At 42.4% G+C, this 12,068-nt stretch overlaps 1 protein-coding gene across 3 annotated transcripts in view; it reads right to left on the reverse strand.

Annotated features, from left to right (window-relative positions):
- The window catches only part of ATP6V1H (ATPase H+ transporting V1 subunit H), a 110,773-nt gene that overhangs the window by 94,955 nt on the left and 3,750 nt on the right, over positions 1–12,068 (reverse strand). For all 3 annotated transcript variants that reach the window (XM_019435248.2, XM_019435247.2, XM_019435246.2), the window contains exons 3-4: positions 7,478–7,580; positions 1,125–1,214 (exon numbers count right to left, since the gene is read on the reverse strand). In XM_019435248.2, the coding sequence (XP_019290793.1) occupies positions 1,125–1,214; positions 7,478–7,580 (193 nt within the window). The remainder of the gene's footprint in view (positions 1–1,124; positions 1,215–7,477; positions 7,581–12,068) is intronic.

Raw genomic sequence — 12,068 nt, forward strand, 5'->3', positions numbered from 1 at the left:
CTGGAGAGAGTGTGAACTCCTGGTTTCTAATTTACAGATATATGTATAAAAAATGAGGATATCTGTGTGTGCACGCATGTGTGTGTTGTATATACGTATACACATATAAATAAAAGCAAAGCCTGCATGCCAACTCAAGCCTGCTCATTCTAGGTGCAATCCTATCCTGTAAGCAGGATAACCAAGGCAGACCACATCATTCCCCATTTTTCTTAACTTTATGGAAGAAAAAAGCGCTGAGAGAGACCGAAGTCATTCTCAGACAGGCCTGCATCAGCCCAGGCTGGACACTGACCCTTACCCACATTATAAAATCACTACATTCCTATAAACAAGGGCCCTAGGTAGACAGCACCATTCTTCTTAACTTGTGTACCTTCACTAACAATTCGTACAGCGCCTGGCACATAGCAGGCCATCAGTAAGTGTTTCTTTGTAAACTGACAGAACAATGCTCCACACAAGCAACCACACTGGCACCGTTCCTCAAGTCCTGAAGAAGTGGTCAGGCACTGGATTTAGCGGCCCAGGTGGCCTTTCTCGAAAAGAACTGCTCTGTACACCAACAATTTCAATCTAGACTACACTCTGGTGGAACATACAAAACTATGAATAAGGGAGGCCCCTCTGTGTTCGGGGACAGTAAAACAGTAAATAGGAACTTTACGCAACTGGAAAAGTCTCAGATGATAAGCAAAATGCTCTCCAAAGAGACAGGATCTTTGAGAGGAAGCACCTTGCCTACATTCAGCGCTGAACCCCTAGCGCTTGGCACTGGCCTGGAGGACGGCAGGGGCACCGAAATCTGCTGAATGGCTGAAAGAGAAGAAGCCACATCGCCTGGAAGGACACAGAGCACCCAGAGAGCCTCAAATGATTTACCCAATATCACTGGTGTTGAACAAAGAACTCCGAGGTATTATGAAAAAAATACAAATTAATTACTGGACATCCTGAAAAACAACAAAAAGAGCCTGTGTGGAGGCATTCCCATCTTTAACACTACTAGCAATTCCAACTCAGAAGAAATCCATGGTATAAGTGAAACCGTACAAAAATGTTGTTACCGCGCAGGATATAAAACAACGAAGTCACCAAATGGATTAAACAAAGAATATACCTACCTGCAGCATATCATCCACCATAGTTAGTATATACTGAACTGTCTGTTCTTTGGAGATGTGAGTCATCAAATTTATAAATGTTTTAGCACACTGGAAAAAAAATGAAAGTAATGTGAACTCTCATTTTCAACTACAAACACAGCATCTTAATGGAATTTCGGTAAAATATTTCTCTTGCACAAATTATAACACAAATGCTATTAACTAAAAGATTTCAATTATAGAAAATGTACATGCTTTACGAATATTGTGATGAAGTAGGGGAGGAACATACTATGACTTGCATCAGAGTTGTGATCATTTTTAGTGATACATTTCCAAACGTTTACTACTTTTAAATAGACCTAGCAACGATAACTCTTGATTGCCCATGATAACATAAACATGAAGCTATGAAGACAACCAAAAATTATCATTGATTTTGGCTTTTATTTTTGTTTTGTTTTTGCATTTACGGGGAAGCAGAAGACTCCAGCGACAAGAGTACTAGGGATTAGAATCAGAAGGCTATGACCTGTCCCCATCCTACATCTTACCAACTGTGTGACAATCTCTGGAATTCAACAAAAAACGTAGCCATCAGTATGTCTCCTCACAGATTTCCCAGGATTGTTGTGAGAATCGGGCTGAGTTGTGTATAAGCTCCTTCAGTCATCAGTAGCCCCCCCACCCAATATCAGAAAATCTGAGGGACAGCAGAATTGCATCATATTCTAGTAAGAATACAAAGTGGAAAATTTTTTCTAAAAAAAAAAAAAAAAACAGTTAAGCAACTTTAAAAATAATACTTACTTTGAAACTTAATTGCCCTTCTAGGAATCTATTCTAAAAAATGTTTCGGAAATGCAGACAAAGTCTGAAATAGAATTTGAAACCACAATTATGGGAGCCTGGGTGCCTCAGTCGGTTAAGCATCTGACTGGCTCAGGTCATGATCTCACAGTTCCTGAGTTCTAGTCCTGAATCAGATAAGCTCAAGCCCCACTTTGGATGAGCCCTGCTTCTCTCTCTGTCTCTCTGTCTCTGTCTCTCTCTCTCTCTCTCCCCCCCTCACTCACTTGCACCCCCTCTTTCAAAAAATAAAAATAAACTAAAAATAAAGCCACAATTGTAAGAATACTAGCTGGGGTTGAAAAAAAATAGAAGACACCAGAGAATCCCTTTCTACAGAGGAAAGAACTAAAATCTAGTCAGGCTAAAATTAAAAATGCTATAACAGAGATGCATCTCGAATGGATGCCATGACGGCGAGGATGGACAAGGCAGATCAGCAGATGAGTGATACAGAAGACAAAATTATGGAAAATAGTGAAGCTGAAGAGAGGAGGGATACAGAGGCCAAAGATCACGATACAAGACTTAGAGAACTCAGTGACTTATTAAAGAGGAATAACATTTGTATCATAGAAGTCTCAGAAGATGAAGACAGAGAAAAAGGGGCAGAATGTTTACGTGAGCAAAACTTCCCTAATCTGGGGAAGGACACAGACATCAAAATCCAAGAAGCACAGAGAACTCCCAATTAAATTCAACAAGTAGACCATAGCCAAGACATATCAAATCCACAAAATACACAGAATCCTCAATGCAGCAAGGGAAAAAAAGTCCTTAACCTACAGGGAAGACAGATCAGGTTTGCAGCAAACCTGTCCACAGAAACGTGGTCAGAAAAGAGTGGCAGGATATATTCAACGTGCTGAATGGGAAAAACATGCAGCCAAGAATCCTTTACCCAGCGAGGCTGTCATTCAGAATAGAAGGAGAAATAAAGAGTTTCTCAGCCAAAGAAAAACTAAAGAAGTCTGTGACCACTAAACCAGCCCTGCAAGAAATTCTAAGGGGGACTCTTTGAATAGAGAAAAAACAAAACAAAACAAAACAGACCAAAAGCAACAAAGACTAGAAATGAACAGAGAACATCATCAAAAAACACCAACTCTACAGGCAACACAATGGCTCTAAGTTCATATTTTTCAATAATTACTCTGAATTTTAATAAACTAACTGCTCCAATCAAAACACATATGGTATCAGAATGGGAAAAAAAAAAAAAAAAAAAACCTCTATATGCTGCCTACAAGACACTCATTTTAGACCTAAAGACTCCTACAGATTGAAAGTAAAGGGACAGAGAACCATCCATCATGCTAATGGACATCAAAGGAAAGCCGGATTAGCCATACTTGTATCAGACAAACTAAACTTCAAAATAAAGACTGGAACAAGAGATGAAGAAGGGCGTTATATCGTAATTAAGGGGTCTATCCATCAAGAAGATCAAACAATTGTAAATATTTTTTGCCCCCCAACTTGAGAGCACCCAAATATACAAATCAATTAATCACAAACATAAACAAACTCATTATTAATAATACAATAATACTAGGGGACTTTAACACCCTGCTTGCAGCAATGGGCAGATCATCTAAGCAGAAAAACTGACAAGGAAACAATGGCTTTGAATGACACACTGGACCGGATGGACTTAACAGGTATATTCAAAACATTTCATCCTATAGCAACAGAATACACATTCTTCCCAAGTACATATGGAACATTCTTTTTTTTTTTTTTAATTTTAAAAAAATATTTATTTATCTTTGAGAGGGAGACAGAGCATGAGCGAGGGAGAAACAGAGACAGAGGGAAACACAGAATCTGAAGCAGGCTCCAGGCTCTGAGCTGTCATCACAGAGCCTGATTCAGGGCTCAAACTCATGAACCATGAGATCATGACCCAAGCTGAAGTCATACACTTAACCAACTGAGCCACCCAGGCACTCCTGGAACATTCTTGAGAATAGATCACATACTGGGTCACAAATCAGCCCTCAGCAGCACAAGAAGATTGAGCTCATACCATCCATATTTTCAGACCACAACACTATGTAACTTGAAATCAACCACAAGAAAAAATTCGGAAAGCCCTCAAATAGATGGAGGTTAAAGACATCCTACTAAAAAATGAATGGGTTAACCAGCAAATTAACGAAGAAATTAAAATATACATGGAAGCCAATGGAAATGAAAACAACACTCCAAACCCTTTGGAATGCAGCAAAGGCGGTCCTCAGAGGAAAGTATACTGCAATTCAGGCCTATCTCAGGAAGCAGAATACACAACCTAACCTTACACCTAAAGGAACCAGAAAAGGAACAGCAAATAAAGCTTAAAACCAGCAGAAGAAGGGTAATTTATAAGGATCAGAGTAGAAACAAATGATATAGAAACAAAAATAAAACCAGTACAAAAGATCAAGGAAACTAAGAGCTAGTTCCTTGAAAGAATAAACAAAATTGATAAACCTCTAGCCAGACTTATCAAGAAAAAAAGACCCCAAATGGATAAAATCATGAGATCAAAGAGGAGACATCACAAACACCACCACAGAAATACAAACAATTCTAAGACAGTACTATGAAAAATTATGTGCCAACAAACTAGGCAATCTGGAAGAAATGGACAAATTCCTAGAAACTCACAAACTACCAAAACTGAAACAGAAAGAAATAGAAAGTTTGAACAGACCCATAACCAGCAAGAAATTGAATCAGTAACTAAAAATCTCCCAACAAGCAAGATTCCTGCCTGGGCCAGATGGCTTTCCAGGGGAATTCAATCAGACATTTAAAGGAGAGTTAATACTTATTTTTCTCAAACCACTCCAAAAAACAAATAGAAGGAAAACTTCAAACCCATTCTATGAAGCCAGCATTACCTTGATTCCAAAACCAGACAAAGACCCCACTAAAAAGGAGAATTATAGGCCAATATCCCTGATGATCCCATTTACAACTGCACCAAAAATAATAAGATATGTAGGAATAAACCTAACTAAAGGGGTGAAAAATCCATACTCTGAAAACTATAGAAGACTTCTGAAAGATATTGAAAAGGACACAAAGACATGGAGAAGCATTCCATATGTCATGGATTGGAAAAACAAATATTGTTAAAATGTCTATCCTACCCAAAGCAATTTACACATTTAAATGTAATCCCTATTAAAATATGACCGGCATTCTTCGCAGAGCTAGAACAATCAATCATAAAATTTGTATGGAACTACAAAAGACCCCAAGTAGCCAAAGCAATCCTGAAGAAGAAAAACAAAACTGGAGGCATCACAATTCTGGATTTCAAGCTACATTAGATAGCTGTTGTCACCAGGACAGTATGGTACCGGCACAAAAACAGACACGTAGATCAACAGAACAGAATAGAAAACCCAGGAATGGACCCACAACTATGCGGTCAATTCATCTTTGACAAAATGAGAAAAAGAATATCCAATGGAAAGAAGACAGTCTCTTCAACAAATGGTGTTGGGCAAACTGGCCAGCATCATGGAGAATGAACCTGGACCATTTGCTTATACCATACAGAAAAAGAAATTCAGAATGGATGCAAGACCTAAATGTGAGACAGGAAACCATCAAAATCCTAGAAAACAGGCAGCAACCTCTTTGACCTCAGCCACAGCAACTTCTTACTAGACACATCACCAAAGGCAAGGAAAACAAAAGGAAACACGAACTGTTAAGACTTCATCAAGATAAAAAACGCTGCACAGCAAAGGAAACAATCAGCAAAACTAAAAGGCAACTGACAGAATGGGAGAAGACATTTGCAAATGACATATCAGATAAAGGGTTAGTATCCAGTATCTATCCACTTATCAAACTCAACACCCAAAAAACAAACAACCCAGTCAAGAAATGGGCAGAAGACGTGAACACTTTTCCAAAGACAGCCAGGTGGCCAACAGACACATGAAAAGATGCTCCACATCACTCATCATCAGGGAAATACAAATCAAAACACAATGAGACACCACCTCAGGGCACAGAGCCTGCTTGGGATTCTCTCTCTCTGCCCCTCCCCCACTCACACGCGCAGTGTGTGTGTGTGTGTGTGTGTGTGTGTGTGTGTGTGCGTGTGTGTGTGTGTGTGCGTGCGCGAGCACGCTCTCTCTCTCTCTCACAATAAACTTTAAAAAAAAGAAAAAGAGGGGCGCCTGGGTGGCTCAGTCGGTTAAGCGGCCGACTTCAGCTCAGGTCATGATCTCGCAATCTGTGAGTTCGAGCCCTGCGTCGGGCTCTGTGCTGACAGCTCGGAGCCTGGAGCCTGTTTCAGATTCTGTGTCTCCCTCTCTCTGACCCTCCCCCGTTCATGCTCTGTCTCTCTCTGTCTCAAAAATAAATAAACATTAAAAAAAAATTTTTTTTTAAAGAAAAAGAAACTAAAAATAGAATTACCCTATGATCCAACAATTGCACTATTAGGTATTTACCCAAAGGATACGAAACACAGATTCAAAGGGGTACATGAACCCTAATGTTTACAGCAGCACTACTGACAACAGCCAAATTATGGAGACGGCCCTAATGTCCATCCACTGATGAATGGATAAGGAAGATGTGATATATATACACAATGGAATATTACTCAGCCATCAAAAAAGAAGGAAATCTTGCCATTTGCAATGATATGGATGGACCTAGAATGTATTATGCTGAATGAAATAAGTCAATCAAAGAAAGACAAATACCATAGGATTTCAGTCATATGTGAAATTAATGAACACATGGGAAAAAGGGAAAAAAAGAGAAGAGGGCGGAAAACAAACCACAAGAGACTGTTAACAATAGAGACTTGAGGGTTAACGGTGGGAGGTGGGTAGGAAATGGGCCAGATGGGTATTAAAATTTTTTTTTTAATGTTTATTTTTGAGACAGAGAGAGAGCACGAATGGGGGAGGGTCAGAGAGAGAGGGAGACACGGAATCCGAAGCGGGCTCCAGGCTCTGAGCTGTCAGCACAGAGCCCGATGCGGGGCTCGAACTCACGGATCATGAGATCATGACCTGAGCTGAAGTCGGACGCTTAACCAAAGGAGCCACCCAGGCGCCCCGGGTGATGGGTATTAAAAAGGGCACTCGTTGGGATGAGCACTGGGTGTTGTATGTAAGTGATGAATCACTGAATTCTACTCCTGAAGCCAATATTGCACTGGATGGTAACTAAATTTAAAGAAAAATTAAAAAGAAAAACCCTATGTGTGGAACCATAAGGAAAGTGCCATGAAAAACATGTAAAAAAGGGTGGAGGAATAAACTGAATAAACACACCCGACATAAGATTTTCCCAAAATGAACAAACAAAACTGGAAAGTATTTAAATGTCTTCCAAAAAAGAGGATTTGGAAAGTATTTAAACGTCTTCCGATAAAAAAGGATTTTTAGATAAATCATGACGCACACCTACAAGGAAATATCACCAAGTCATTAAAATTTTGTTCTCGAATTTTCAGTGACACAGGAAGGTGTTCGTAATATGTTCATATCCATCACCTGACTGCCTTCAGTTTGGAGCACCTCTTGCTTCTCTTCAAGACTTCTTTTCATCTCAAACCTTTGAATGAATTCACAGTCTTCAGCAGAAATCATCTGCCCCCTAGGAAGTAAGAGGAAGTTGGTTTTTTTCAATAAGAGTTGAGCTGCCACTGCGACGAAGGGACACAGGAATTCCCCATCTTCCTCCTCTCTCCTCGGTGGTTAACCACCGGGGTGGGCGCACAGGCCCCCGCATCACACAGACCCGGGTGCAAGCTTAGCTCCACCAGGTATGGAACACGCAACCTCTCTGGACCTGAGTGAATTCATTTGCGAAATGGAAACAACGTCCACATTGCCAGTAGGGGTTGATCTGAGGATGAAATTAAATAACCCACATAAGGTGGTTAGAGCGGCGCCTGGCCGTCCGAAGTCTCACCCCACCCCCCTCCCAGCCACACAATTCACTCGGCTGTCCACTCCATCAAGACCAAAGCCACTTTACACGAACTTCTACGATCACTGCCTCCGGCCTTTTCTCATGTTCCCTCCAGACTCGGAAAAATGAGCTCCTCCCCCCTCTCAAAAAATAACCTCTCCCTCCTGACACGCTGTCCTAACAGCAATCACCCCACACTATCCGGTTTTCCTCCCACTTCTTTCAGGGGTTCCTTCCTCAGTGGCTCCTCGCAGCGCAAGACTTCTCTCCAAGCTCAGTCCTTGGAATCTTCCTTTTCTCTCCCAACTTCTTTCCTTCAGTGAGATTCCAATCAAGAGAGTCACACTGAGATACACTCGGTATCATCACCGCGGAGCCATCGTCACCTTCCCTTCCAACCCAGCCTCGCCACAGACACACTCGTCAACGACACAAACGTGCCACAGCAAACCGCCGTCTGACCCTTCCTTGTGAAAAGATCTGTCAGCAAAACATCCTTGTTAGTCTGACACGGGGCACTTCGGGACACACGCCGACCTTGTCGGACCATCAGTCTGGTGGGGAAAGTGTGGAATTTGTGCCAGTCTGAGGAAGAGTTCCAACTGCAGTTGTGAAACTTCGGCAGGTCGCTATCCCTCTGACCAATGTTTGCCACACCGATAAAATGGCCATTGTAATGGTACCTGCCCGACTCCACTGAGCGGTTATGAAAGCGAGAAGCACCACCTGACGTACGTAAGCACGACAGAAATGCAAATTTAAAATTAAAAAAATGTAATACGCTTTGCCGTTCAAATAGCATCAATAGATGTCTTTCAACTGAGTGGTTTAAAAAACCGCCCTTCCCCACCCCCTGCCCCCGGGGGTATGTTGAGAGGCTACTGTTCCACAAAAGGCCAACCAAGGAACACTGAATTTGAGGCAGGTTTCACCATACGCACAGTTACAGAAATGGGAGTCCTTTTTCAGAAGTCTTGGGCCAGCTTCCTGGTGGCAGGTCTCGACACGGAGATTGGGGTGCAGGAGATTAATGGAGGCGGCGCTCCCAGGGGAGACCAGGGATGGGGCGGGGGGGGGGGGGGGCACAGGATTCGAAAGGTTAGGAGCCCAGCCCAGACTCAGGCAAAGTCCTGAAGAGAACGGGTTTCTGAGCACACAGGGGAGTCTGGGAAGGTGAGGTCCTCAGAGCCGGGCCCTCCCCGAGACAAGGGAGCTGAACTTTCATACTTCCTGACACCCCTCCCCACAACCCGACCCTCCTCCAAAGAAGATCTCGACTTTTGAGTATTCAAAATCTCAGCGTTTTACTTTATCCCTTTCTGGGTTTTATATATACTATTACTAAACACTATTTTATATACTTTTCACTTGCTTCTGGACTTTGGAATCTACTGCCCCTCAGTTCTTCAGCTGCAAGCACTGTAACTTTGTTTTCACAAGTGCTCTTTGTGTGTGTGTGTGTGTGTGTGTGTGTGTGTGTGTGTGTGTGAACTATTCTCACCTGCTGGATTTTTCCAACAATCCCTTCCTTACCAACCCAAAGGGGAATTTCCAGTCCTTATCTTTCCAGATCTCTGAGGCAGGTGGCAATGTGGCCATTTCTTGACCCTCTCGTCCTGAGCTTCCAGATTCTTCTTGCCCTTCTCTGGCCACTTCTCATCAGTGCTCTTCACAGATTCCTTGTCTCCTACCCTGTGCTTCAGGCCCTGTGGGGGGCTGTCTTCATTTGCGCTCCCTGAACCCTCCCTGAGTGCTCCCCGATACCCTCCGTGCCGCTGAGTTCAGGCCCAGTCTGAGCTGCGCCAGTCTGAGCTGCGGCCCAGGCCGACCTCCCACGGTCCCCACTTACACATGGGGACCTCTCCTCCCACAGAGCAAGCACACAAGCACCCTAGACCCTGAGGGGCACAGCAGAGGTCACTAACATATATCCCTACCCACATTCCATCCCAGCCTGGCTAATGGGATGATGAAATTAAAAAAAAAAAAAAAAAAAAAAAAAAAAAAAAAGACACTTTGCTCTGTTTCCCCTGTGGCTAAGCACTTCATACACCAGGCAGGAAAAAAGGCACTCTGTACCCTGGGGTAGACCAAGATAACAAGGTCCAGTTCTGGCCCCAAAATACATACGGTCTTTTTCATAAGCCTGAACTTCCCAGCTAAAACAGTTTCACCCCCAGATTTTGCCATGCTAACGAATTAAAGCGTATTATAACCTTTGTATATAGGATAATCATGAGAAAAAGTTGTGGTGTTCTACCATGACAAAACTGTACAATGAAGGTTACCTTTGGTGACCTTATCATTTCACAGCTTTCTTTGCCACTTAAATAAGGTTTTCTGCAGTAAGCCACTTCTTCCGAGGTCTGAATTTCTTTCTTTTTTTGTAAGTAACCTTTTTCTTTTCTTGCTTAAATTCTTTTGTCTCTGAATCTTCTTTTGACAGTCCCATAACCTAGCAAGTTAGGAACGGGGGTCTCTTTTCTAATGACCCACAACCACTCAGGCACCAGTCCTAATACCGCTCTCCTCTCAACTTCTCTGCCTCTGGAATAGCTCAGCCTTAAGGTAACAACCCACCAAAGGTTTCCCTGCTTCCAATCCACCCCTCCTCCACACCTCTCTTACTAGTGCCAGCCAGCTTTCTCAAGCACACATCTGACCACATTACTCCTTTCAAATCAGTCACTGCAAATTTGAATGGCAGTTCTACCTGGCACCAAGGTAGAGGCATTCAAGAAAAATCATTTTAGGGGCACCTGGGTGGCTCAGTCAGTTGAGCACCCAACTCTTGATTTCATCTCAGGTCAAGATCTCAGGGTCGTGGGATGGAGCCCTGCACTGGGCTCCTTGCTGAGAGTGGAGTCTGCTTAAGATTCTCTCTCTCTCTCTCTCTCTCTCTCTCTCTCTCTCTCTCTCTCTCTCCCTATGCCCCTCTCCCCTGCTCACACTCTCTTTCTCTAAAAAAAAAACAAAAACAAAAACAAAAAATAAGAAAGAAAGAAAAATCATTTTAATCAACTAGTTAAAACCTACATCAGTATGTACATGTTATTTAACCTATCTGAATAGCTATCTACTCTTCCGTAAGACAGGGATAGAAAACCTTAGGTCACAGTGCTGCCATGAAAGTAACATGACACAGTATGTGACTTAGCCAAGTAAGGTACTCCTTTCCCAAACACTTGTCTCCACCACTGCCCAATATTTACTCTGCTCACTCATGATGTAACCAGCCAAGATCAACAGGCAGCCTACTGTGTGTCAGGCACCTGTGAGAACAGGTGACACAGCAGTGAATTAAACATCCCTCTTTGAGCCTGGACTGCAGTGGGGAAAACAAAAAACACACAAACACAAAAATAAGTAATTTTTTAACACACACACACACACACACATACACACGCACACAATGCCAGGACACTAAATGCTATGAAAAAAACTTTAGCTGGGTAAGGAGCTAGAAAGTGACAACAGAGGAAAGGATAGCTTTTGGGTAGATTACAGTGAAGTCCTTTCTGAGGCCACCCGGGCAGACACCCACTTGAAGGGAGTTAATGAGCCACGTGATCTAGGGAGGAACTTGCAGACGGAAGTGTACGTCTCAGGGCGGTGGGGCTCAACAGCAGGCACACAGTTAACACTTGGTGAACCTTTGTGCACAGATGTAAAAAGTAGAAGGGTTTTATAAAAGAAACACACGAGACGGACAGCAGGATACAGGACAGAAAAAAGAATGAGAGAGACTACAACTTAGTAGTACAGAGGCCTTTGAAAAGGAGGAACAGAGAGAAAGCAATTAAATATCCCCCTGGAACTAAAAATGTTCCAGATACCAATGCTAGGGAACCTCTGCCAGTCAGCCAGTGCTTTCTGATTAATAATAATACCATTCTATTTAGGTTATAAACAGGGACAAGCTTTATAAACATGAAACCCCTTGTTCTCTAGTCCAAACACACTCTGGACTAAAACTAGGAAACAGAGCTCAAAATCCTAATTTCACACGGGATTTAAATTTAAATTATAAAGATATAGATGAACAGAGAGAATATCAGAAAGTCCCTCCTCCTCCTGCCCCACAATAATCTAGCCCCTTAAAGTGGGAATCCAGAATCATCCTAGATTCTTTTTCACCCTCATAGATTAAATCGATCGCAAAGACTTTCT

This window comes from Panthera pardus, unplaced genomic scaffold (genome assembly GCF_024362965.1).
Source record: "Panthera pardus isolate Hobbes unplaced genomic scaffold, ASM2436296v1 HiC_scaffold_7, whole genome shotgun sequence".
In the NCBI taxonomy this organism is placed as follows: domain Eukaryota; kingdom Metazoa; phylum Chordata; class Mammalia; order Carnivora; family Felidae; genus Panthera; species Panthera pardus.